This window comes from Trachinotus anak, unplaced genomic scaffold (genome assembly GCF_046630095.1).
Source record: "Trachinotus anak isolate AG129_WGS33_773 ecotype Australia unplaced genomic scaffold, CSIRO_AGI_Tana_v1 ptg000019l, whole genome shotgun sequence".
Lineage (NCBI taxonomy): Eukaryota > Metazoa > Chordata > Actinopteri > Carangiformes > Carangidae > Trachinotus > Trachinotus anak.
Window position 1 is genome coordinate 15,033,407 of NW_027273870.1, and position 24,730 is coordinate 15,058,136.

Below are 24,730 nucleotides of genomic sequence, written 5' to 3' on the forward strand. Positions count from 1 at the left end.
CAAAGTCTTAGTTCCTGGAACACAGCAGCGCCCCCTGGAGGACAAGAAACACCTCTCTACGTCCAGTATTTATTTTTGTCATGTGGATTTTATGTGGAAAGTCACATGATGGTCAAATTGAGGGCACCTGTCCTTGACACATACGCAGGGACTCTGCAACAAGGATGGGGAATGATAGAAGATGTTCAAACAATGGACTGGGCTGCGCAACATACAATAGTACAAGCGCAGTTGTGTCCACATATACTTTACATGCTACTTTATACTCCTACTGCAATGCAATTTGGAGGCAAATATTGTGCATTTCACACCACCGCACTTACTTGACTGCTTTAGTCTATTTGTCTATTTGTAATGCAAAAGATGATGTAGTATAGCCCCATGTTCACCAGCTGCAACATTAATGCATCCATATTGTATTTATAATCCAGTTATATAAAACACTTAAACAGAGAACATTGGATAAACTAATGAAATAGTACAATGTTAAACAGGAGTAAATGAGATAAAGTAGCCCACTTTAAAAAAAAAACACAAATAATCCAAACAATTACAAATGAATGTTTTTAGCTGTATTTTAAAAGAGTTGATTGTTTATTCCATAGTTTAGGAGTCATTTTTCCTCAGTTGCAAACCTTGACTATGCAAAAAGTTTTTTCTTCTGACCTCCTAGCTTGCATCATCTTAGATATTTTGCCATATCGTTCTATCCAAGCATTAACTTCATTTATATATATATATATATATATATATATATATATATATACGCATGATGTAAAAAGTAACATCATGCGTAGTTACTCAAGTAAAGTACAAATTATTAAATTATTAAAAAGTCCATCCTTCTGTAAGTTTCTGACATAAACAGCAGTTGCAGACTCATCATCAGTGAACAGTCTTTTGATTGCTGCTGTGGTTCTGTTTGCACAAGAAGCTGCCTGTTAATGCAAAGAGGATTGTTAATGCATTTATGGCATTTGACCAGTTAAGTGGGGCCACTTTGACTTTGTCAGTAAATGACAAGCAAATCTGTGGATTCTCTCATTCTCTCTGTTCACCACCTCTTTAGCTATTATCAGTTCTTTACTGTGGTGATTATGCAGAAGCGTGGACAACATTCACACGTAATTTGGTGTATTTGATGCTGAAATTGAATTAATTAGGGAACCTGTAAATCCTCACAAAGAGAAAGAGAGACAGAAAGAGAGGGCTAACGTTATATTTGTGAGTACATTGATTTTTGTCTGCATGTGAGAACCACACCAGGGTTCATATCACAAGTCATCTACTGTATCACATCATTTGTGTGAGCTTCTCTGTATGCACCTTCACACACACTTAAACACACACATACACAGAGGGAAACGGGAGGGAGAGAGAGGGATGCTAATGGGCTCTCAGTTAAACTGATCATGGGAATCACGTTTATTTCATTCACTGTCTCCCTCAACCTCGTCTCTTTTTCAATCTCTGTTACTCCTTTCTGTCTTTTAGCCCACCTTTTAACCCAATCACATTCCCATCCCCTCATCTCTCCACTTCTTTTGAAGAAGACCGTACAAAAAAGATGATAAATAAAAATCAAAAGAGGAGACAGCTTTGGAAGGAGTTCAGTTCTGTTCCTCTGGTTCTCCCTCGGGCTGTGACGTATTTTGCTGCTTCTCTTTCCCCCCCTCCCTCCCTTTTCATTTCTTTCCTCTTGCACCTCTGTATTATCCTGTCTGTCTCTGTCTCTTGTTGGCTCCCTCCTTCCGTCCCTGCGTCCATCCCTCTCTCCTTACGGTGGATTAGGGCAGCTTACAGCCTAGTCGATGCTAATCAGGTTTATCCAGACAGAGGGCGATCATTGGGCTATCAGTAATTACACACGCTGATATTAGCTTACTCAGATACTGTATGTGCCTTGGCACATTTTCAATCCACATCATCTCTTTGGATCAAACATATGGTTATCTCAAGAGTGTGGTGCCATCCATGACAGTTTAACATGGCAGTGTCTGCTTCATTGTTTTGCAGGACAAAGATCCATCTGTTCTTAAAATAAACACTTATTTTTAAAGATGAAGCCTCAGATATATGAGACAATTGTTGCAAATGTGCATAGAGAACGTAGTTTTTCTGATGATGTACAATTAAGATTTGAGATTAGAAATAATTGACTTTGTTGTGATGTTTGGCACCAGCATTTAATCGCAAAAGAGTTTACACAGGTAACATAGAATTTCCAATATGATATTATATGTTTAAAGCAAAATTGTACATTTGAGGAAATATGCCTAGTAGATTTAAGGTGAAGAGGTAGATGACCAGATTCGTGCCATTCTCGTGTGTCTGTTAAATATGAAGCTATAGCCAGCAGCCGGTCAGCTTAGCTTAGCATTAAGACTGCAAACAACTTTAGCCTGGCTCTGTCTTTCAAAACAGCCTACCAGCCCCTCTAAAGCTCAAGAATTAAAATGTTTTATTTCATTTATTTAATCTGAACAAAAACCAAAGTGTAAAAAGACATGGTTTTATAGGGTGTTATTTACCGGACTACTTCTTGGCTCTGAGCAGTTGCTAGGCAACCAGCAGGGACTCCAGGAAGTTACTGTGCCTGGCCAAGAATTGGTGCGGCACATAACTGCCCAAAAAACCGAAAACTGTCATGTTTGTACTTTGGTTTTTGAACAGATCACAAAAACAAACATACACGAAACCGGTACCTGTCTTCCACATAACTCCCCACCAGAAAGCAGATGAGCATATTTCCCAAATTATGGAACTATTCCTTTAGGGTTGCAAATAAGGGAAATGGCATCAGCTGCAATGCTGCACTACTGGATTCAGTCAAAGTAAATTCCATCAAAGTGAATCTAAGGCCTTACCATGCTCCTCTGAGGAAGTGTTTTTTCTCTCTAACCCAGCTCTTAGTCCAATTTGTTCAATGGGTCATAATTGATATGAGAAACACCACAACTGAATCATGGATGGACACTTAACAACCACACAGAGTGGGTTAAAAAAAAACCTTCACTACACTGACTGTATTAAAGGAGAAGAAAGACAAATGGACACAGATATCAGGTTTATAACGTCCAGTCAGCAGACAGAGACAAGTGTTGGATTGCATCAGGAGAAAAAGGTTATACTGAGCATTTGGCCAATCATCCAAAGGAGAAACAATGAGGTATGCTTTTAGTTGAAATGTGTGTCCACGTGTGTGTGCATGTGTGTATATGTGTGTGTGTGTACGTGTGTGTGTGTGTGTTTTTCTATCCATCTTGTGTGGTTTTGTGCCCACAGGCAAATAAAGTGTACGTACGTGCCTGCCTGAGGGTGTGAAGATAGCTCCATTTGTAGGTGATTGAGTTAGGATGTGTGTGTGTGTGTGTGTGCGTGTGCGTCACTGTAAAGGAGGGCAGAGAGAAAGAGAGGAGGGAGGGGGTAAAGGGAAAGGGGAAAGAGAATGAGAGAGAGATAGAAAGAGAGGGAGAGAGAGAGGGAGGGAGGGAGGAATGTTTTTCATTACGTAATCTAATCTAAGTGGCTATTTTTCTTGTATAAAACCTCCACTGCCCTCTGTGAGACCGCTGTCCTCATCTGTCTAAAAGCACTGAGTTAGTCATACTGTGGGTCCACACACACACACACACACACACACACACACACACACACACACACACACATGCGCACGCACCAAGTCACAGTGAGTCAGCCCAGATCTGCTATAGACACTCACCTCAGTGATGAATAATGAAATAGGGAAAGGCATATAAACTGCTCATATGACACGTGAACTCAGTGGACAGTAGACATATGGATGATCCGGCTTGACGCACATTCACACACAAACAAACACAGTGACATCTTCATAGAGCATATGGGCAGCTGGACTGTGGGCTGGTGAACAGGTGTATTGTACTTTGACACCCTGAGGTGCAGGTTTCCTTTGTCTGAACGCAGAATATTAAAAAAGAGGGTCTCCAACGCCAACTGGATGGTGAAGGTGAAAAGTTTGGTTAATCTGTCGGTTAAGGCAAAAGGCAAAACACTGTGTCTTAATGTGTCTCAGCAAGAAAGTGAATACGCCTATTTCCCCAAATATTCAACTGTTCCTCCTTCATTTTACTTATCAGATCAGTACGATACATTTTGGGTTGAGCGCTGCACGTCCCTATGAACTTTTATATCAGATGTGCGACCGCATTTTGAAGTCGACCCAATTCCGGGAGAGAAACAACAAAACCTTTTTTGTGGTGCAAATATGAAATAACCCTCAGAGGCATCAGAGTGGGTCTACAAAAACATTTTTCTCGAGCACATGGTTGGGCTGCTACTGCCCTCTTCTCACTCAACCCCATCCCTCCATCCCCATCAACCCCACTCCCCAAAGAGTTCTTATTTCAGATTATTTTATTATAAGCCCACCTTCAGTCTACCCCCCACAAAAACTCTTTGTCAGAATTTCCCTGGAAAAAGGGTGGTGTTATAACAATGACCAACCTCCCCCAAGGACTATATCTATCTGAACTATGGTTCCACTTATCAGTATTAAAATGCAGGAAGTTGGCTCCTCTTTGCATAGACATAAGGAAGAAAACTGAAAAGGTTCTGCTGAAGCTGAGCGCCAGGCTGAATGGCTTTCCCCTACGGTTATTCCTCTATCCTGGTGATATTTAATGGATAATGTTTTTTTTTTTAAAAATCAATAAATGTGATGTTCTGACTCTGTTCTAGTTTGTTTAGCCTTATTCTGCCATCATGTGCCTAGAAAAGCATAAACAGCTGTAGGGCGTTGCAGTGAGAGATTAATCATGTGCGTTAAAAAAAAAAAAAAAAAACCCACAATGATCCCTGTGTACTCTCACATTTTTCTCTGGAGCAACAGAAACACAAACGCACAGACCAAGAGATGAAACACACACAAAACCAATTCACATAACCATAGCTGTGCAAACACACACCCACATATAAACATGCAGAGCTGGCCAAGGCTTAAAGCAAATTAAGAGGCTTAAATGGCAAATTGGAGCACCAAAATTAATTTGAAAAGTCAACCACAGATTGGTTTTAGCTTCCTCTGTTAATCATTTTTGGTATAGCCTCATTTAAGTACTTCCTGATGTTGTTAAAACAGCCTATAGTGCAGCCTTTGCAGGGTTTGTGACATAGACAAGTTTTCAATTTGTGCAAAAATGTATTCAAATTTTATCTGAGGCTAATATAAGGCCTCCATAGTATGAAATGCATTATTTTGTCTCCTATGACTTTTATTGCAAGCCCTGGATAGTAATTACTGGCTAGTATGAACAGGAGGAACGATTACAGTAAGCAACACCTGTTCCTATCCACACATGGGCACCAGAGTGTTGTTTTAGGACGGACTTGATTGACTGTGATTGTGGATGCGAACCTTTCATTTTCTGCTCCGTCGGAATGGGGGAAAGTGCGGTTACATCAAATGCTGCCTGGAAAAAAAAAAAAAAGCTTGCTGTGCACATCACTACCACCACCACCACCACAGAATGAGTACTGATTCCTATAGGATATAAACATGATGAAATCTGGGAAAAGTGAGACCACTAAGATAATGGTGATTAGAGCTGTGAAACGTGAGACTATGGAGCGCATCACAGACTGAATGAGCCTCTGCAGGGAAACTCCTGCCAAGTGCGAGCTGCCATCATCACAACCAGAAGTGTGAGAGGAGGCTGTCAGTTGCCATAAAAAAAAAAAAATAAGTAAATAAAAAAAACTTTATCATAGTGTTTGTGATGAAATTGGCTATTTACGGCGAGCTTGACGGACAGAGCAGCAGCCAATCTTGTCTTGTTTGTTAATCAGCACTTTCAATATTGGATGACTTCTTTCTTTATTTATTTATTTATTCATTTTTTTTCCTCGCAATGACTGCGTAGGAAACGGTGAAGGTAGCTTGAAAAGAGCCGTATTTTTTTTTTTTTTTTTTTTCCCGGTAATGACCGACTCATCATCTTGGCCAGTCTCCAGCCAATGCGGGGCAGAAAGGAGTGGCAGGCATCCAGCGCAGGGAGGAGAGGCGCTGCACTGTGTCTTTAAGCTCCGGTGAACTCCATCAGGGGGGGAGTCGCGATCCAAACCATCATCGTGCTGTGCGCTCGTTAACGGTGGCGGGACCTGCGCTGCGGTAGAGCGCTGGATGTGATCCTGGGATCTGGTGTTTTTTTGTTTTTGGTTTTTTGTTTTTTTGTTTTTTTAAAAAAAAAACAACAAAATCTCAGGATGGTTATTCTTGCGGTTGAAACGCCCGGAGCAGAGTAAAAGGCTTCGAAACAGCCTGATCATGAGGCGCTGCTGGGTTGTTATTGCCTCGCATTTTCTTTTAGTGCCACTAACAGGTAAGTAAAAGCACTCCAACCTTACAGAAATCCTTGTGATGTTGTGTCAGTATTGCTTCAGTGACTCGTGGCGTGTCTGTGTTCTCAATAAGGACTTTAAAGTGACCTCAGTGTATCTCTACCTCACAACAGTTTCATATTGTTATTTTTTTTTAATGCTATCATAGTCCTAGATAGGCTACATAGATAGATAGATAGATAGATAGATAGATAGATAGATAGATAAAATACTGTATTAATCCCTTGGTATATAGTTCGCTATATAGCCCCCCCCCCCCCCCCCCCCCCCCATTATTTTATAGTGACACTATTTAAAGTCTCTCCGCCTTTAATTAGACCGAATTCAAGTGGAAACAGCCGAGGAGAAACGGCCTGTATCATCGTGTCATGTGTACGTGTTTCTGCTGAGGAGCCTGTAGACACAGTCTCCACACAGTTTGGGACAAACGTGGCGAAGTGGCGTGGAGCGGTGCAGCCCCTTCAACCTGTCAGCTCAAGTTTGCAGATCATATCAGGGCTCATTTGCATAACTGTGCGTCAGGGTACAGTAAAGGATGCCTTTGGCGTCTTCTGGCAGGCAACAGGTGTGTGTGTGTGTGTGTGTGTGTGTGTGTGTGCGTGTGTGTGTGGCTGTGTTGAGGACGATCAATTATTTATCCCACCAGAATAAAAGGGATTAGGTTGTGCGCCTTAGCTCAGCAGCAAAAGAAACAAAGAAGCACATCTTGAAACACCAACACGCCCTGCAGCCCCGCGGCCCCCTGACATCTAGCAACTGACAACTGACTGTTGTGATGAAAGCTTCTTAGCCTTTAGTCACATAACAGCCTCGGGTTTCGTGTTCAACCCCTTTCTCACTCTGATGACTCTCGGAACTCAACTGCAAACATAGGCGTAGATTTCACGGGGGGGGGGGGGGGGGGGGGGGGGGGGGGGCTGCAGAACACTTTCATTTTTACCCTCCAATGCTACAGATGCAACAATGCCTCTGACAGGGATGGGTCCTTTTTCTTCAGCGGAATCTTTTTTTTTTTACTCCCAAAATATGAATATGAAATTATGAGCTAATACAATCACATACACACACACACACACACACAGCCCTGTCTCCATGACTTCTGAGGACATAACATTGACTTACCTTAAATTCCTGGAAACTTACTCTAACCTTACCCTACCTACTGCAGTCCTTGAGTAACCAACGATGTAAACACGTCTTCACATAAATTGTAATATGTGTAATAGGTATGTTATGGGGACTTGCTTTTTGTCTCCAGAAGGAAGACAAGTCCCCATGATGTGACTGTGTAAACATGTTAACAACAAAAGTTCAACCTGGAACCACACACACATACACACACACACACACACACACACACACATACACACAGTGGCAGGTGTTAACCATGGAGGAGCCAGAAAGGACAGGGAGGAGGAGGAGGTCCAATATTAGCACATTTTTTCTTAAAACGTATCAAACCAAAGTAAGTTGTGAGCCACTAGCTAATGATTTTCAAGTTTACTTTTAGAAATGTTGTTTGTTGGTTTGTTCACTAATCTTAAGGTAATGCTGCCTTGCTATAAAAGCTTGCTACCTAAGACAGCAGCAGACAAGCTACTCCATTATTTTTGAATTGTTATCTGTTGCCCCGGATTTTACATTTCTGCATAGAATGCAGGAAATGAGGGAACCGAAGACCACCTGGTTAATGAGTCCACCCAATGTTCAAATGAAACCTATACCCATGACTGCAAAACACAAATTGGTACAGATGTTAGCCATGATACGTGCACTTACAGCCTGCAAAAACACAGGAACTGGTATTTTAGAAGGGAGCATATCTGCATCCACATGCTTCTCCTCCCTGCTTTCTCAGCTTTGCCAGGCCTAAAGGCACAACAGTCACATGAAACCCCTGCTTTTCAAATGGCTCCTATCATGTGGAAAAATGAAAAAAAAAAAAATGGAAAGAAAAAAAACTTGGGAGGGGGTTAAACTGAGATGAAAATGTTAGTTTAGTTTACTCATCTTAAGGGAATGGATTTATGGGCCTTTAATGCATGATTACTCAGCGGGTAGACAGCTCATAATTATTGATTGTTCAATTGCACCATGGTGGTTAGATAGCACTCCGTCTTAAGGGGCTCTGTGCCAATCATACCATCCTATTTAACCATCACATTAGGCACTCTGTTCTGTTTTACCCTCTACTCTAAAACTGAAGTGAGTAGTTTAGTAATTGATTAGTTGGTTGAAAGAAAAATAATCTGCAACTTGAAATCTTCAAAACAGCTTTGATAGTACATTTATCACGTAAGTCGGTTTTTAACCAAAAATACCAATCACTGTTTTGTTAAAGCCTCTTTAGTAAATTTTGATAAGCATTTTTCATTATTTTTTGACTTTTTATAGATCAGACTATAGTCTAATCAGCTCCACTGCTCCACTTTGTAATGTTTTTGCTCTTTTCATTGATTTATCCATCTGCACTGGAGCTTTACCCAAACAGCTTTACCCACCGCAGCCTTCAGAAATAGCATCCAGGCCCACCATACCTCAACCATACTGTTCCCCTCTGTTCCAGTGTGGTGCGAGCCAGTCATCTCGCCGAGCGGGCCTCACATAGTGGTTCCCAAGAGGGGGAAGCTGGAGCTGCGTTGCCATGACAATGCCACAACGCCTGGCACCCCATCCAGCTTGAGGTGGCAGCGGGAGAGGGCTCGCAGGCTGGAGGGAGAGGTGGAGGAGGGTGGAGTGGCTTATGTCAAAGTGGCATCTGTGCAGGCCTTCCACATGGGTCGTTATGTGTGTGTCAACAACAGCACACTGGAGCACAGCTCCATCTATGTTTATGTGAAAGGTAGGTTGTTGATGATGATGGGGGGTGGGGGGGTCTTAGATTAACAGCTATTAATCCAAATCTCACGCTCTCTTTCATTTTCTCAGACCCTCCGAATGCCTTCCAGCGCACCATGGTGAACGTCATTCTGGTGCGTGCAGGTGAAAACTGCACCATCCCCTGTCTTGTGACCGACCCTGAGGTCACTCTCCTGGCCTTAGAGACCTGTGATGGACGGCCTTTGCCCTTTGGTATGAGTTACCAGAGCAACCTCCAGCGAGGCGTCATCATCAGCAACGTGAGAAAGGAATATGAGGGCTGTTACGTATGTGTGGGACAACTTGGTGGACTCAAAGTGACGTCTACCCAATACACTGTGGATGTGCGACTTGGTAAGCAAGAGATTTGATGGACAAGGGAGATTTGTAATAATTTTATTCTCAAAAATATTATTCATGTTGCTTAATTTCATACTACTGTTTCGTGGTTCTCTATGTGGCATAGCTTTACCAGATTTATCATTGGGAGATAATTAAGCTAAAAGGTGATGGAGAGAGAAATAAGCAAGGGAAAGGCTTCAGTCATCTTTACAGAAAATTTGTTTGGGAAGAAAAAGGCGTGTCTGCAAGGTCTGTGTGAAGTCACAAGGGATAGTTTGTTTTTCAGCCTAAAAGCAGCTCTTTGCTCTGAGTGATTATTCAGTGGAAGGTAAAGCCAAAGCACTTGCCTTTGCTAATGCTTTGGGAACCGTAATGTAAATGTCCCAATACTGGTGTCAAAGTATATACTCTGTGTGGAGGAATGAAAAATCATATATGAAGTTGGTTTGTATATGCAGATTTTTATTAATGTTCTTTAGCATGTGTAAAGTGTGTGTTAATTGAGTATGTTAGCATTCCAGCATTTGCTAATTAAGAGTAAACACAAAGTAGAGCTAAGGCTGGTTTAATTTCAATTTAGTTTCCGGTAAGGTCCCATTCAGATTCCAGATCTCATTTTCAAGAGAGACCTGGCCAAGACAGCAGCACTAATAACATATAGTCATAGACAATTAAGAACACAGTCACACATTCACATTAAATTGGCATTATTTATTAAAATAATAATGTTTAAGTAAAATCAGAAGGGCACCACTGGAGCAGTTAAAAAACAATGACAATATCCAATGACAGATTCCAGTTCTCTAAAAACTAATATTTCAAATTTCTCCTTAAGTCTGAAATCTATCTGAATTTCATTCCAGGCAGCAGGAGCAGCAAACCTGAATGCTCTTTTCCCAAGTTCAGTCTTTGGGACATTGAATAGGAAAGAGTTCTGAGATCTCAGACCATACCATAAACCACTAACAGGACTAATAAAGACCCACAAGATGGGCGGAAGCAACTTTAAAATGGCTTTGTAAAGAAAAGCCAGTGAGTTAAGCAAGAGACAGACATCCAATCAAAGAACAGAACCTATAGTTATGAGTCCAAACACTGGCAAATCTTAAGGCACTGTGATAAACCATGTCAACTCAGCTCATAGAAGATACCAAAAGTTTTCTTGCATTAAAAGAAAAACAAAATGTTTGTTTGTGAAATAAAATCCAAGATTTTTGACAAGGTTGTTGAAATGAGGTTTACAAGACAGAGAACCATCATTTAAAAACAACGATATTTAAAAGAAGAAACAACTTAAATGTCATTAGCTTTGCAGGTATTTAGTCATAAACCAAATTTTGACTTTAGGGCGGCAGAAGAGGTAATGTCAAGGGATTACAAAGTCAGGAGGACTGGACAAAGTGTCATGGCCCTCCATAAAATAGTTGTTTTGATATTTCAATCTGGCCCTACTGGACCTACTGACCTACAGACAGACAGATACTGTCATCCCTAGAGCTACTAGCAGAGCTAAAAGTCTACATTAGAGACCATAATGTATCAGACAACATTATCATCCTGGCAGACAGCAGACAGCAGTGAAACTATCAACTAGCTAAATTGCAGATGTTGGAAGAGGTTTAGGTCTAGTTTTTTCTCAAGAGGTATACTGAAGTGAAATGTGCCATAAAAGCAGTTTAAGCAGACGTCAGTGGAAGCTGATCGTGTTTCTGTTTGTCCCTGCACTGCATCAGGAATTTCAGTCTGGACTGCAGTGGGAAGAGGACAGCAAACAGACAGGCTGGGAGGGGTAAGGGCGTAGTGTCCTCTTGACTGATGGAGAGAGGGACAGAGAAAGGAGACGTGAGGGAGGGAGGAGCAGAGGGATTAGAGTCCCATACTGAACAAAGCTTTGTAACGGCGCATGAAGGAGGTCGTGTTTGGTGTAAATAGAATTACTGCAGCCTTCGTCAAACACAGCCACTGAAGTGACGTCAGCAGGGATTTATTGGTGCAAATTTATCATGCAATTTATGTGTGCATATGCAAGTACTGTACTTGTGTGCACAGTTGTGTGAATATAAATGTACATTAGTGTGTGTTTGTGCACTGCGGCATACCCTGCCATTAAAGAAACAGAGGTCTCACACATGTGAGGGTATTTTATGATGGTATATAAACAAGGTATTTATTTGTAATATTTCGTTTCAGTCGGAAGTTTTGTTTCAGCAGCATTTTGATTAAAGACATTTACCACACACTGTTTTCCAAAGCGATATACAATAATTATAGGAATACTATACTACACAATAAACTAATTTCAGCCTCATAAATAAAAATCAGTGAGAAGGGCAAAGGTCATGACCTAAGTGACCCGTGTGTCACCGTGACTGTTTTTAAGAGCAACTGCCCTGGAACCAAATACAGCAAGAGCAAGACAAATGAGTTTTTATGCGTGTGCTGGTTTAGATGAGTTTTCCAAGTTCACAAATTATGATGATGTCACTTTTTCATTTCTTGATCCAGTTCCAGTAGTGCCTCCAGTGATCACACTGTCCCAGAAAGACACCATCATCCTGAGGAAAGGGGAGCGGTTTGAGCTTACCTGTAGCTCCACCAACGTCAACCCAGACTTCAGTCTCAAGTGGGACTTCCCTTCAACAGCGGTGAGATTGACTGATTGGCAATAGAGACTGCCTCTCCTCTGTGTCTGTGTATGGGTGGCTTACTTATACATTTATACAGCCAAATGTTTAGACTGAAGTGAGATTTTTTGCAGGGCTGTAGCTACCATGGAAAAGACTGAGTGCTAGTAATATTTCTAATAATATGACATTCTACGGTTCTATATTACAGTTATATTACATGTGTTTTAAGACAGTTTCTGGTATTTCTTTGACTAAATGTTTTGAAACAGGACACAAAATTTTGTGATATTACACCTGTCGCACTTCTCACCTTTGACCCTGATGTCCCGCAGCATCCTGATGAATCTCAGACCTCGCACATCCTGTCCGGCTCACGTGGTTATCAACGAGCCACCTCGCTCTTAATCACAGCTGTCAACCAATCAGATTCAGGCACCTACCGCTGCCATGCCCACAACGAGAGAGGCACCAGTGCTACAGTGCTGCAGCTGGACATCCGTGGTGAGTGCTTCAGTTGGTTTATTTGCACATTTATGTGTGAGTGTGTGTGTGTGTGCACGCAGAGTTGCAACATATTCTTATATGTTTGTGACTTACAAACTCCTAATGTAACCAGGGATGATACAGATTATGGGACTACAGGTAGGTGTGTTGGGAACCCCCCCACCACCACCATGCACTGGGATAATAGATTCATGGACATGAGTCTCATTTTATGTGTCTTCCTACATTGTTACTGGTTTGTCCTACAACGTGCTACACAATGTTTCCACTGTTTCCACACTTCATCACTGTTAAATCAGTGAATGTGGTCAGGCCGTGAGTGATGTTGGCAACAGACTTTTAAGTGATAATCATGAGCCTGCTGTGAAAATTAAACCTTTTATAATCTCTTAAAACGTGACCTTAACTGCATAAACAATTTACAGCAAAGTGACTTATGCAGTTAATAAATTACATTGTTCAAATGACAGACTCCCATATTAAAGTCTGATTAAATTCCATTTGTTCTGAGTCCATTTGTCTATTAGTGGTCCGAATATTATAGTTCTCCTTTAGTGTACAAAGTGTTATTTTGCTATATTTGTGTAGGAGTCTAGTTAATTACAGTATATTATGATTTTTACATCAGCAGATTAATAATGATTTCTCTATAGTGTTCTCACCTAAAATCACAATTATATCAACATTATTTTATTATTATATCCAGGAAAGTGAGACATTTGTCTCTGAAAATGACCTAATGTACAGTTTTCACCCTAAAACTCTTGGTCATGATCCAGGTAACTGTCTCAAAACTGCACTGTTGCAATGTTTGGACTGAAAGACTCGCTGCTCTGACAACATCCAGAATCATGTCAAATTCTCAACAATCTGATGTAAGAAACTCGTACGAAGAGTGGGGCTCAGTACTCACACCCAAAACTACATTTTTTTTTCAGTTATCACCTCTCAGTTTCATACTTTGAAAATTAGTAAGTGGTATTATAAACCAGAGGAAATGTCTGAAATTAAAGCTTTGTAGATTTACTGTATATACCCAAATGATTTTTATTCCAGTTACGGTTGTGGATGTTTTCTGCTCATACAACAGACAAAATAAACATTATGAGTAAATACAAACTGTTTCCACAACATCAAGGGGTAGGCACCCGAGGCTACTGTTTACAGATTGTAACATCAGATGTCATGGGTTTTACATATTTGTTGTGCTTTTGAGGCCCAACATGTTCATACTCTGCTGCTTCCAGATGTAAATGTGTGTAATTGTGTGAATAGGACATACCTGCTAAAGAGGTATTTGGCTCTCAGTGAAATGTCCCTAAACAAATAATGATAAAAAAGTTATTTTATACCAATGGTCAATAACATTTTATTGCATAAATATCTACTGATAAGTGGAAGGCACATTGGGAACAGTAAGAAATCACTAACTAAAATGTAAGTAGACTAGACCAGTTGCAGGAAAAGAAGAAGGTAACTCACAGCAAATCTGTAAAGTATCTCCTTCAAGGCAATGGACATTGAATATGTACTGAGCAGAGTAATGACGCACACCATAGTTATGCATTATTCTGTTCTCCAGATCAGGGGTTCATCACCATGTTAGGAAGTCCAGGTCCAGTCCAGGCGGATGTTAAAGAGGGAGAGAGCCTGAGCCTCAGAGTAGAATTAGATGCCTATCCATCACCCAGCTCCATGTTTTGGTCTTACAATGGCAAGCGGCTCCTCAACACCACAGAGCATGTCATCACTATCCACCGCCGCAAGTACAGGTACAGTAAGTTCACAGTGTGCAAAAGGAATCCACTGTAAGTGCATGTGTACATACACACTCTAAAATGTATGTTTGTCTGATTAGATACATCAGTGAGCTGAGACTTGTGAGGGTTCTCGGCTCTGAAGGCGGGATCTATAAGTTCTCAGCCAGTCATGAGGATGCATCTGTCGATCATTCGTTCCATGTGTACGTCAACAGTAAGTAACTCTCAGTTGTCACATGCATTTAGTTAGAACACCATTTCCCAGAGGTTTGAGCATGTATAGGTACAGCTCTTGAGTTCTGCAGTCGTTCTTTGATCAAGATTAACACTAAAGAAGCTTACGTTAGTATCTAGCATGTAGTATTTTTTATACATGTTAGTTAAATATGTGTCTCGCTTTTTTCTCTGCAAGGTAAGCCTGTTATCATCGCCCAGGAGGGGCCTGTTGATGGACAGGTGCGGTGCATTGCTGCAGGATACCCGGTCCCTAAAATCAGCTGGTATTTCTGTGAGCTGCCCCACATGAGGTATGCTGAAAATGGATCACACTACTTTTATGAAAAGAGGATTTATCTTGCTGTGTTTTCATTGTCAGATTTCTTACATCATACAGGAAAGATGATGATACACAGATAATTATGTTGTTATCATTATGTATTATGTTGGGTAACAGAGTGGTTCTCATGTGATAACAAGATAAGTATTTTGTTATCCTGGTAAAACAATGAGACATTTTCTTAGACAAAGGGATTATTTATATATATTATATAAAAGAATATTTTTTTTCTAACTTTGTTATCCTAAGACAATGAGATATTTAACTCATGATCTCAAGATTACTGATAAAAACCATTATGGCAACCATGGCTATTCTCAATTTCTGCATATTTGTTTTTAATTAAGAGTCTTTAATTTCAATAATCCATGATATTATCTGGCAGCAATTTCAATAAAGAGATATCATCATTTTATCGATCGTGGATAATTGTATTTATTGTTGTTAGCAACAGAGAAAGACTTAAGACCTCATAAATGAGAAACATCTTCATTTAATTTATGGAGAAGAACAGTTCCCCTGGCATCTTAGTAAAAAAAAAAAAAAAGCATTTTGACATTGTTGGAATACAGAAAAGACAGGGAAGAAAAGAAAGGGAAGTAACAGTAGAAATTCACCAACAGAGGAGTAAAAACAAAATAATTAATGAGAAGATTGTCCTTCTCTCTCCTGTTATTTTCTGCTGCAATGAGGCCAGTGAAGTGCGACTGCTCCAACTTGCTCTGTTATCAAACAAATTAAGAAAATAACCTTTATAACCTCTCAACAGGTGCTCACATCTGCCCAATGCCACCCAATTGGAGGCGCCGGATGTCGCCATGGTGACGGAGTCTGCGTTTGGTAGGAGTGAGGTGGAGAGTCGACTGAACGTCAGCAAGGAGCACGCACAATACCACACCCTAGAGTGCGTGGCGAGTACGGAGGGGGAAGAGGCCTACACACTTTTCCTCATCAGTGGTACGATACTGTAAAATCTGTAACGCACGCACACACACACACGCACACACACACGCACACAAGTTTGCATATTGATATTATCTTATTTATACCATACCAGATAGACTGTTGCAGCAGTACACACACATAGTAAACATACACAAAGGCACACAGACACAGACACACAAACCCATTGACCCTGTGTCTGTGCAGGCCAGGTGTGTGGTTACTGGGCACAGATTGAGTAAGATTAGTGTATGCTGACTATGCAGGCTGGGATTATATGGTGTAGACTCGCTAATCCTCGTCACACAAACAAACACCACTGCTGCAGCTGTCTGTCTTAACTCAGGAGGGAAAGGATGCGGCTGTGTCTGTGTCTGTGTTTGTCTGTGTGTGTGTGTGTGCGTGTGTGTGTACGTGAGTGTGTGCGTGTGTGTAACAACCAGTAAAATGTTGTTTATACTTAAAAGCTCCATGTGATTTGTGATTGTGGGCTTGTTGGTGTGTGTTTCCTCTCAGAACGCATTGTCCCCCATAAACTCTTCACTCCTCTCCTTACTGGCATGGTGGCTACTGGCATCTTACTTAGCCTCATTCTACTGGTGCTGCTGTATAAGTACATGCAGGTAAGATGGGAACTAAATCATACATATCATTACTTTGATGAAGAACTGTTTTAATCTCAGTGAAAGTAATACATCTCTCCAAAATCACATAAATCTATTACCATCAATCCCATTCAAATGCATGAATTAGTTTAAAAATCCATAGACATCAGTGTTAAATCAAAGTTCATCTAGCACCATTGATATGCAGTCTGCATCGTAGAAAAATAAAAATAAATGGCTGCAATAGTTCTTGGCAAAGGGCCCACTCTCTTTTACCAATGACTCATGCCTCCATCTTGTTGAGAGTATGTTAAAGTTAGAAACATCGTGTTGAGATCAGACTAGTTTTTGTGCTACATTCGATATTCCGCAGATAGCACTAGAAACATGTCCTTTTAATCAATATGAATGTGTCCTAATGAATCTGAAATGAATCAATCAACCATTCAGCGTGGAGACACGCTGCAGTTGAAGGCTTTTTTGACACCCCGATCATGCCTCGAGCCATTAATTTGCCCCCACAGCATGCTGCTCTTATCGCACTCAGATGAGTCAGACTCCTTGAGAACTAGTTTATAAATCCGCAGTGGGATCATCAGGGGAAAGTCTAGACACAGGCTGACAACTAAAGTGCACTGAGTAATCTGAAATTGAATAGGAGAGCGATGGGAAAAGGCGAAAGATGTGAGCTATACAAACACGTTGTCACATACAACAAACAATCCCAGGAAACTGATCCCGGGAAAAATCACTGCCCTCTGTTTCTCTCCAAACTTCAACAGAAACCAAAGTTTCAAATCCAGTGGAAGGTCATTGAGAGTATCCATGGCAACAACTACATTTACATTGACCCCACCCAGCTGCCGTATGACTCCAAATGGGAGTTTCCCCGACAGAAACTACGCTTTGGTGAGACAGTTTCCATGCCTGTGTAGCTATACTGTATGTGTGAGAAAATATGAAATGCTAAAGGACTGGTGTGTGTGTGTGTGTGTGTGTGTGTGTGTGTGTGTGTGTGTGTGTGTTCTTGAAGGTAAAACCCTGGGCTCTGGGGCTTTTGGAAAGGTAGTGAGGGCCACAGCGTATGGACTCTGCTCTGCAGATACCGTGACAACTGTTGCTGTTAAGATGCTCAAACGTAAGTTTGTTGGTCTGTCCCTGAGTCTGTGTGCTGTAACAACATACAGTATATTGTATGGGTGTATGCAGTGGTGGAAAATACTATTGACATAAAGTGCTGTACTTAAAGAGTAACTTAAGACCCAGCTAAAACGCAGTGTTTTGCTGCTGCTCCTGACCACACCCAGCATCACTGATAGGTGTGGTCTGAGGTGCTTTGTTGCACCTGTCCTGGGGTCCTGGAGTACACCTGTAACTGCAGAAAGGTGAGAAGTTAAACCACTAAAGGTCAAGATGTTCAGGGGGTGTTAAGTTGCTATTTAAGTATAATTTTGAGGTATCTATACTTTACTTGACTATTTCAGTTTTTGCTACATTTTACTTCTACTGCACTACACTACACTTCAGAGGGCACTTCCTACTCCACTACATTTATTTAATGACTGTTATTACCACTTATTGTTCAAATTTAGATTTCACAAGAAAGAAAAACATTAAAATACAACACACTGTCAAAGATTTAACCTGGGGTTCCCAACCTTTTTGGCTTGTGAACCTTTACAAAAAGGTGTTTGTAGTCACAGCCTAAGATGTCTCTGAGTTGTTAGCTGAGTTATCTCACAAGACTCCTTAGGTTGGCGACCACTGAACTTAAAACTGGACTAAAAACTACGTAACTGTTAATGAAGTAGCTAAAGCCAGCTCCACCTTTACCAGCTACATTACTAAAATGGTTCATACACATTGATTGCATCAGTATTAACAATTTGATTGTGTTATAAATAGTAATACATCAAGACAAGGACTTTTAATGGACTAATTTTATATTGCTGTATGAGTACTTTTACTGATGTAATGGATGTGTGTATAAATGATGTGATGATGTCATCTCAGCCAATGCTCACTCCACGGAGAAGGAGGCACTGATGTCAGAGCTGAAGGTTCTCAGTTACCTTGGAAACCACGTGAACATCGTGAACCTGCTGGGAGCTTGCACCATTGGAGGTGAGAGGAGCTGCTGCAATCCGGTCAACAAACTTTGGTCTGGGCTTTGTTGGGTGTGGAACCCATAAACCTATTGCATTTATTTATTGACTGCTTTTATGGTAAACAGCACAGTTTGGATGATTGTGTTGAAAGCTCAGACATGATCATATGACCATGCGCTGACTTGCTGCTATGCCCATTCAATATGGTCCTTTTATTAAAAATCAGATATTGGACAGTCAGTATGAGGTGAGATACGAAGACGTGATGCACTTTGACTGGTCACAAATTTACTGTGCAGTCGATCAATATTATCTACGTGTCTAGCCCTCAATATCGATTATAATGCAGCATTGAAATGGTATTTCAATTGAGTATGCATGAGATGTTATTGCTGGGAAACACTGAACACTTGAGATGTTTTAGTAGTGATGCTTTGGTGCATTAAAAACTTAATTTGAAGATATTGACGCAGATATGTACAACATGTTTTCACATAAAATACTGAGATCAGCCTGTAAACACACACTGCCCTGTATTTTTTCTGTTTTTCTGGCTCCTCATTAGAGCTTTGAGTTTCTGTTTCCTTTCCATTGTCGTGTACTGTCATGTGATTTCAAAATCAGTGAGTGAGGTTTCTTTTTTATCTCTCTCTTCTTTATCTCTTTTATCCTGCCAGGCCCAATTTTGGTGATCACTGAGTACTGTTGCTATGGCGACCTCCTCAACTTCCTGCGCAGAAAAAGAAATTCCTTCCTCAATTCCCAAGTTGGTGATGGTTACTATCGCAACGTCTTGAACCAAACTGAGCCCACAAGGTGTGTATGTGTGTGCGTGTGTGTGTGTGTGTGTGTTTTTAATAGTAATTGCTATTAAAAACTGATTACCAAAATATAATACTTGCATGTGTGTGTCTGTGATTGTGTAGCAGAGAGGTGACTGGTACAGGATATATGCCCATGCGGCCCTCTGAGAAAGAGCGGCCTTCCCAGTCAGGTAGAAAACCTCTCACCATGCATTTCCCATCACGCATTGCAACGGTGCATTAAAGTCTATTGAATCCCTGGTTTCCCTCACTAACGCTGACAATGTAATCTTTGTCTAGATGACATTGATGAACTATCTCTGGACGCTGAAGATCTCCTCAGCTTTTCCTACCAGGTGGCCAAAGGAATGGAGTACATTACCTCCAAGAACGTAAGGCTTTTACAGACTGTGTTCATATTTATAGAGCAGTTAAAGAAGAGATTTAAACATGCTGCTGCTGCTGCTGCTGCTGCTGCTGCTGCTGCTGCTGCTGCTGCTAGTTTATAAATCATGTTATGGCTTAGAGCCAACATGCTGTACATTGTCAGTAATGCTTATAGAGTCAGAGCTAAACACGGTGAAGCTTCATTTTCTGTAGCTCTTAAACTGCAAACAGATGGAACCAGCTTCCTCATGACCGAAGCCACTTTGAATTTTTAATTAAAACCCTCTTGTCTTCTCGTCTGCATTGGGATGATTTTCTCTAACTGCACTTTTCTGTCTTTTATGAAATTAGGCAGTATTTATCCATTCATGTCAAGACTGTAATTACCCTGAAATTCTTCTTTAATATAGTTCTTCATTTAGGTGGTAGGCATATAGTGTCCTGTGTTTTCACTTTAGTATTTTACATTAAAAATTACTCACTACTGTAGATAACTATGTCAGTGCAAGGCTTAAAAAACATGACCTCTTAACATCTAATAATGGTACCTTGTTCTGTGCCAGGCTATTTGAACTATGCATGGTGCTGAATTGAGGTGTAATAAACTTACCAGATGACTAACACGAATTAATAAGAACATTTGCTTTATTGTAATGAAAGAAGTGCCCCTTGCATTCAAACACAGTTTTAATTCCACGCCTCGAGCCTGAGGCAGAGTCTCTTATTCACCCATTCTTTTCAGCCGTAACTAAAGCAGGCCACTGAATGAAATATTAATTGCATCTCTAGAATCAAAGTGCAACACAAAACATACATTTGTGTATGAGTCATTTTTTGCCTATTAACACAAGTATTAACATAAACTGTATCTGTTTAATGAAAATAATATTATTCTTAAATTAACTGAAAGAAATTAAACAATAAAACATCTTGAAAAAATATAGGCCAGTGAAAAATACTGGGGGGAAAAAAACTGGTCTCCGCTGTGTTTTATTCTCTTTTCTTTGTCATATTGTTTCAGGGCATTTTTTGTGTTTAGCAAAGCGCCGTCAGTTTGGCTTTTGTGTTTGAAACAAGTTTAACTCGCCTCATTTGCATGTGTCTGCCGTTTGTCACTCATTCACTGCACAAACTGGTTACAATGTCAGCACTCATTTCCATGTTTGTGTTTGCTTGTGTGTGTGTGTGTGTGTGTGTGTGTGTGTGTGTGTAGTGTATCCACAGGGATCTAGCAGCCAGAAACATTCTGCTGACTCACGGCAGGGTGGCTAAAATCTGTGACTTTGGGTTGGCACGAGACATCACAACTGACGCCAGCTACGTGCTCCGGGGCAATGTGAGTCTGTCTGTCACTCTTTCTCCCTGACCTTCCTTCCTTCCTTGGAAAATTGCCACTCATATTCTCCACTGTTCCTGAACAATTCACCTTTCCAAAATAATGGCGCAGTGAGTTTTCACCTTGTGATCGGTATGTGCGTCAAAATAATCTCAGCACCCTTCAACTAGCTTATGCAGAGCTTTCAACCTCATCTCACAGCCTTCATCAGCAAATAGAAATATAGCACAAGCTATATTATGGGGGGGGGGGTTGAATGAGAACAGGGGAACATTGTCCATGTAATCGTTCCTTCCTCCTGCAGGCTCGTCTGCCGGTCAAGTGGATGTCTCCCGAGAGTATTTTCGACTGCATCTACACCTTTGAGAGTGACGTGTGGTCGTATGGCATCCTGCTCTGGGAAATCTTCTCTCTGGGTAACATTTCCAGTTACAGCTGTACCGGTGCATCTGTTTCATAATGTCTGAGCCATCATTAGCATCCATTTGAGCCTTATTAGAGGCTCTGCTGATGCTTCCAAGCAACAACATTGCTTAGGGGAGTGAATAACACAAAATCATATTGATTCTGATACACAATGTTGCTCTAGGAGTCATAATTGTTATACTCCATGATTTTGTTTTCCTCCCAAAAAAATGAGACAAAAATGAGAGTTATTTTCAGCCTGTGCATATTGTATGTTGGTGTTGCAGGTAACAGCCCATACCCTGGGATGCAGGTGGGCTCAGCGTTTTATAGGATGATTCAAGAGGGCCACAGGATGAGTAGGCCTGAGTTTGCTCCCATTGAGATGTGAGTATTCCTTTTTGAGGATGCATTTAGTCATTATTTTTATTACCAATTGATCTGCAGATTTTATTCTTAAGTAATTGATTCATTGTTTAGTCCAGGCGATGTCAGCAAGTTGGTTGTTTTATTCGACCAACAGACACACATTGGAAAAGCTGAAAGCACAGAATGTTTGCATTTTTGCTCATGAACGATATAAACGATTGATCAATCATCAAGACATTTTGCCAGTTCATTTTTGGGCTGTCAACTAATTGATTAAATGACTAATTTTTGCAGCACTAATTATAACCTGTGTCTTTTATATTTTGATGATGAATATACTATGAACTCGTGTATGAATAAAAACATTTTTCTGAAAATATGATTTTTTTTTAAAAAATTGGTGGCTATTTGTGATGTTCACCAGCTGGATATAATATTTTCTTTTATTAGTCTAATGTGACATAACATAAAAATGTGTCATAAAATATATACACACCTAGACAGGTGCAATAAAATGTACAGACAGCAAGACAAAAATATTGTAGTACAACATAGTTAATGTAATAAAACATTAAACATAAATTGGATATGGAAACGATGTAAAGTCACCAGCTGGATTCTTTAGCCACAGTTTTATACTGGCTGCACCTCTGTGTGCATAAAATCTGTGCTTTCTAGAAGCCACCGCATTTCCGTCTGTTAAGACTAAACCCAGCCTCACCTGTGCAGGTATGACATGATGCTGTCCTGCTGGAACCACGATCCTTTGAAAAGGCCTTCCTTCAGGAAACTGGTGGAGAGGACTGAACTACTGCTCTCTGAAAACACCAAGAACGTAATTATATGATGATCAATTGAATTACTCATGTCATTTCTATTTCTTCAGATTACATTTTGGCATTTTGTCCTCATTAAAGAATGACAGTGTAAATACAGACAGACCTGCTGCTTCTCAGGTGTACCTGACGCTGAGCAACGCCCCAGGTCCTCCAGAGCAGCAGAGGGCATCAACACGGAGGCTGAGCTCTGTCTGCAGCACAACAGCACCCACCCAGCCTTTACTGCAGAACACGGGTGATGTCTTCCTGGACTATGTCTGACACACACTTACATACACACACACACACACATTTATACGCACATACACAATGCTATGAAATACACAACCCCCCCTACCTCCCTGATCTATCTCTCCTTTTACTGCACAAGGTATAAGAGCCAAATACACTCTGTAAACTACTAACAACACATTCACTCAAACTAACTCTCAAATGCTGGCCTTCCTGCCTCACACATACACACAGAAACACACACATAGATACTGTATATATACACTGCTGCACTGGCCTCTCAGTATGTGCCTCTATCTAATCTTCCCCATTGGCGTATTGATCTCTGTGGTAGGTATTTTAGGTGCACATCTATACTAAGCATACTCAAGCACTGGCTGCCCATCAGATACATCAGCAGCAGGAGGTGTTTTGACTCACACAGACTCACATCAGCCTCGGATTACATCTTAAAATGCTTTGGAGAAAACAGAGACTACGAGTAAATACCTGACCTTGGGAGATGATATTGGACTGAGGCATGCATAAGCAGAGTTTGTGCCTGATGATGAAACTATAAGAGGTCTTTCTGTCAGATTTTTTTTTTTCTCCCATTTTAAACAAACAACACAACAGGTTGGGAAATACACTTACATGCTTTGCTGATGGGAATCGGTGAGACCAGTCTCATGTTAAGTATGGAGCTGGAACCAGCAGGGAGTTAGCTCAGCATAAAGACAGGAAACAGGGGGAAACAGCCAGTTCGGCTTTGTTCAACAATAACCAGATCTGCCTACCAGCACCTCTAAAGCTCACTGGTCGGTGGACTTAATGCTAAGCTAAGCTAACTGTGTCCTTGTCACAGCTTCATATATAAGAAACCGATAGTGGAGTGAAATCTACTCATCTATCTCTCAACAAAGAGGCGAATAAGGGCCTTAAGTGTATCTCACAAAATGTCAAACTGTTCCTTTAAAATTCTTAATTTACAGCAAAAGTCGCTATATGTACAAAGCAGGGTTCGTACGCAAGCCTACCATAAAACTGGTTTTAACAGGCCTTGAGAAAAAGAGACCTAATGTCTCAACAAATGAGCCATAGCAAGGTGGCATGCAAGCGATAACTCCTGATAAAAAACAAAGCCATAAGTTACAGAAACACTGATTCCCACCTGTGTTGTAGCTTTAAATACTGTGACTTATAAAAACTAACTGGTGTATTGCTGTGCGTATTTTAGAGATAGCTTTAGTTTAGTCTCTTAAGTAAAGCCACTGTGGTGTTTAGGACTGATTGTGTGCTCTTTTTACTTGATTTATGTCAAACATGTATGCAATGTAAATACAATAGAGATGTGCCTTTAGATTTTTTTTTTTTTTAAATACTGAATGCATTTGGTTGTGACACAGTTGTTGTGGAGAGGACAGCCAGAAGAGAGCTTATGTTCACTGGTTTTGAGGTTCTTGCAGTTTTGATACAGTTGGTTGACTTGTAATAATAAAGTACCTGTGATGGTAGAACCACCTGGAAAGTGTCCATTTCCTTTGTCATTTTCCTGTTTTGAATAAATGCAAACAGCCCTGTAGGCACAGTGGGGCTTTGAGCTAAATGCTAAAATGCTCACAATGACAGTGTTAATATGCTGATGTTTGGCAGGTACATTTACCACATTAACGTTAGATCAGGGGATCACCGAAGTTATA

At 40.7% G+C, this 24,730-nt stretch overlaps 1 protein-coding gene across 2 annotated transcripts; it reads left to right on the plus strand.

Annotated features, from left to right (window-relative positions):
* The first annotated feature begins 5,983 nt into the window (after positions 1–5,983).
* On the plus strand, positions 5,984–24,551 carry kitb (KIT proto-oncogene, receptor tyrosine kinase b). 2 transcript variants are annotated; one of them, XM_071503510.1, is made up of 21 exons: positions 5,984–6,359; positions 8,945–9,220; positions 9,307–9,591; positions 12,085–12,224; positions 12,539–12,707; positions 14,293–14,482; positions 14,569–14,684; positions 14,883–14,997; positions 15,796–15,983; positions 16,485–16,591; positions 17,356–17,482; positions 17,607–17,711; positions 18,587–18,697; positions 19,359–19,497; positions 19,608–19,675; positions 19,785–19,876; positions 21,085–21,207; positions 21,512–21,623; positions 21,900–21,999; positions 22,711–22,816; positions 22,938–24,551. In XM_071503510.1, the coding sequence occupies exons 1-21, from the start codon at positions 6,305–6,307 to the stop codon at positions 23,079–23,081; spliced, it is 2,868 nt and encodes a 955-aa protein (XP_071359611.1). In that variant the 5' UTR covers positions 5,984–6,304; the 3' UTR covers positions 23,082–24,551. The 2 variants fall into 2 exon arrangements, with proteins under 2 accessions (XP_071359611.1, XP_071359612.1); XM_071503511.1 differs by having other exon boundaries at positions 19,611–19,675.
* The last annotated feature ends 179 nt before the right edge of the window (positions 24,552–24,730 follow it).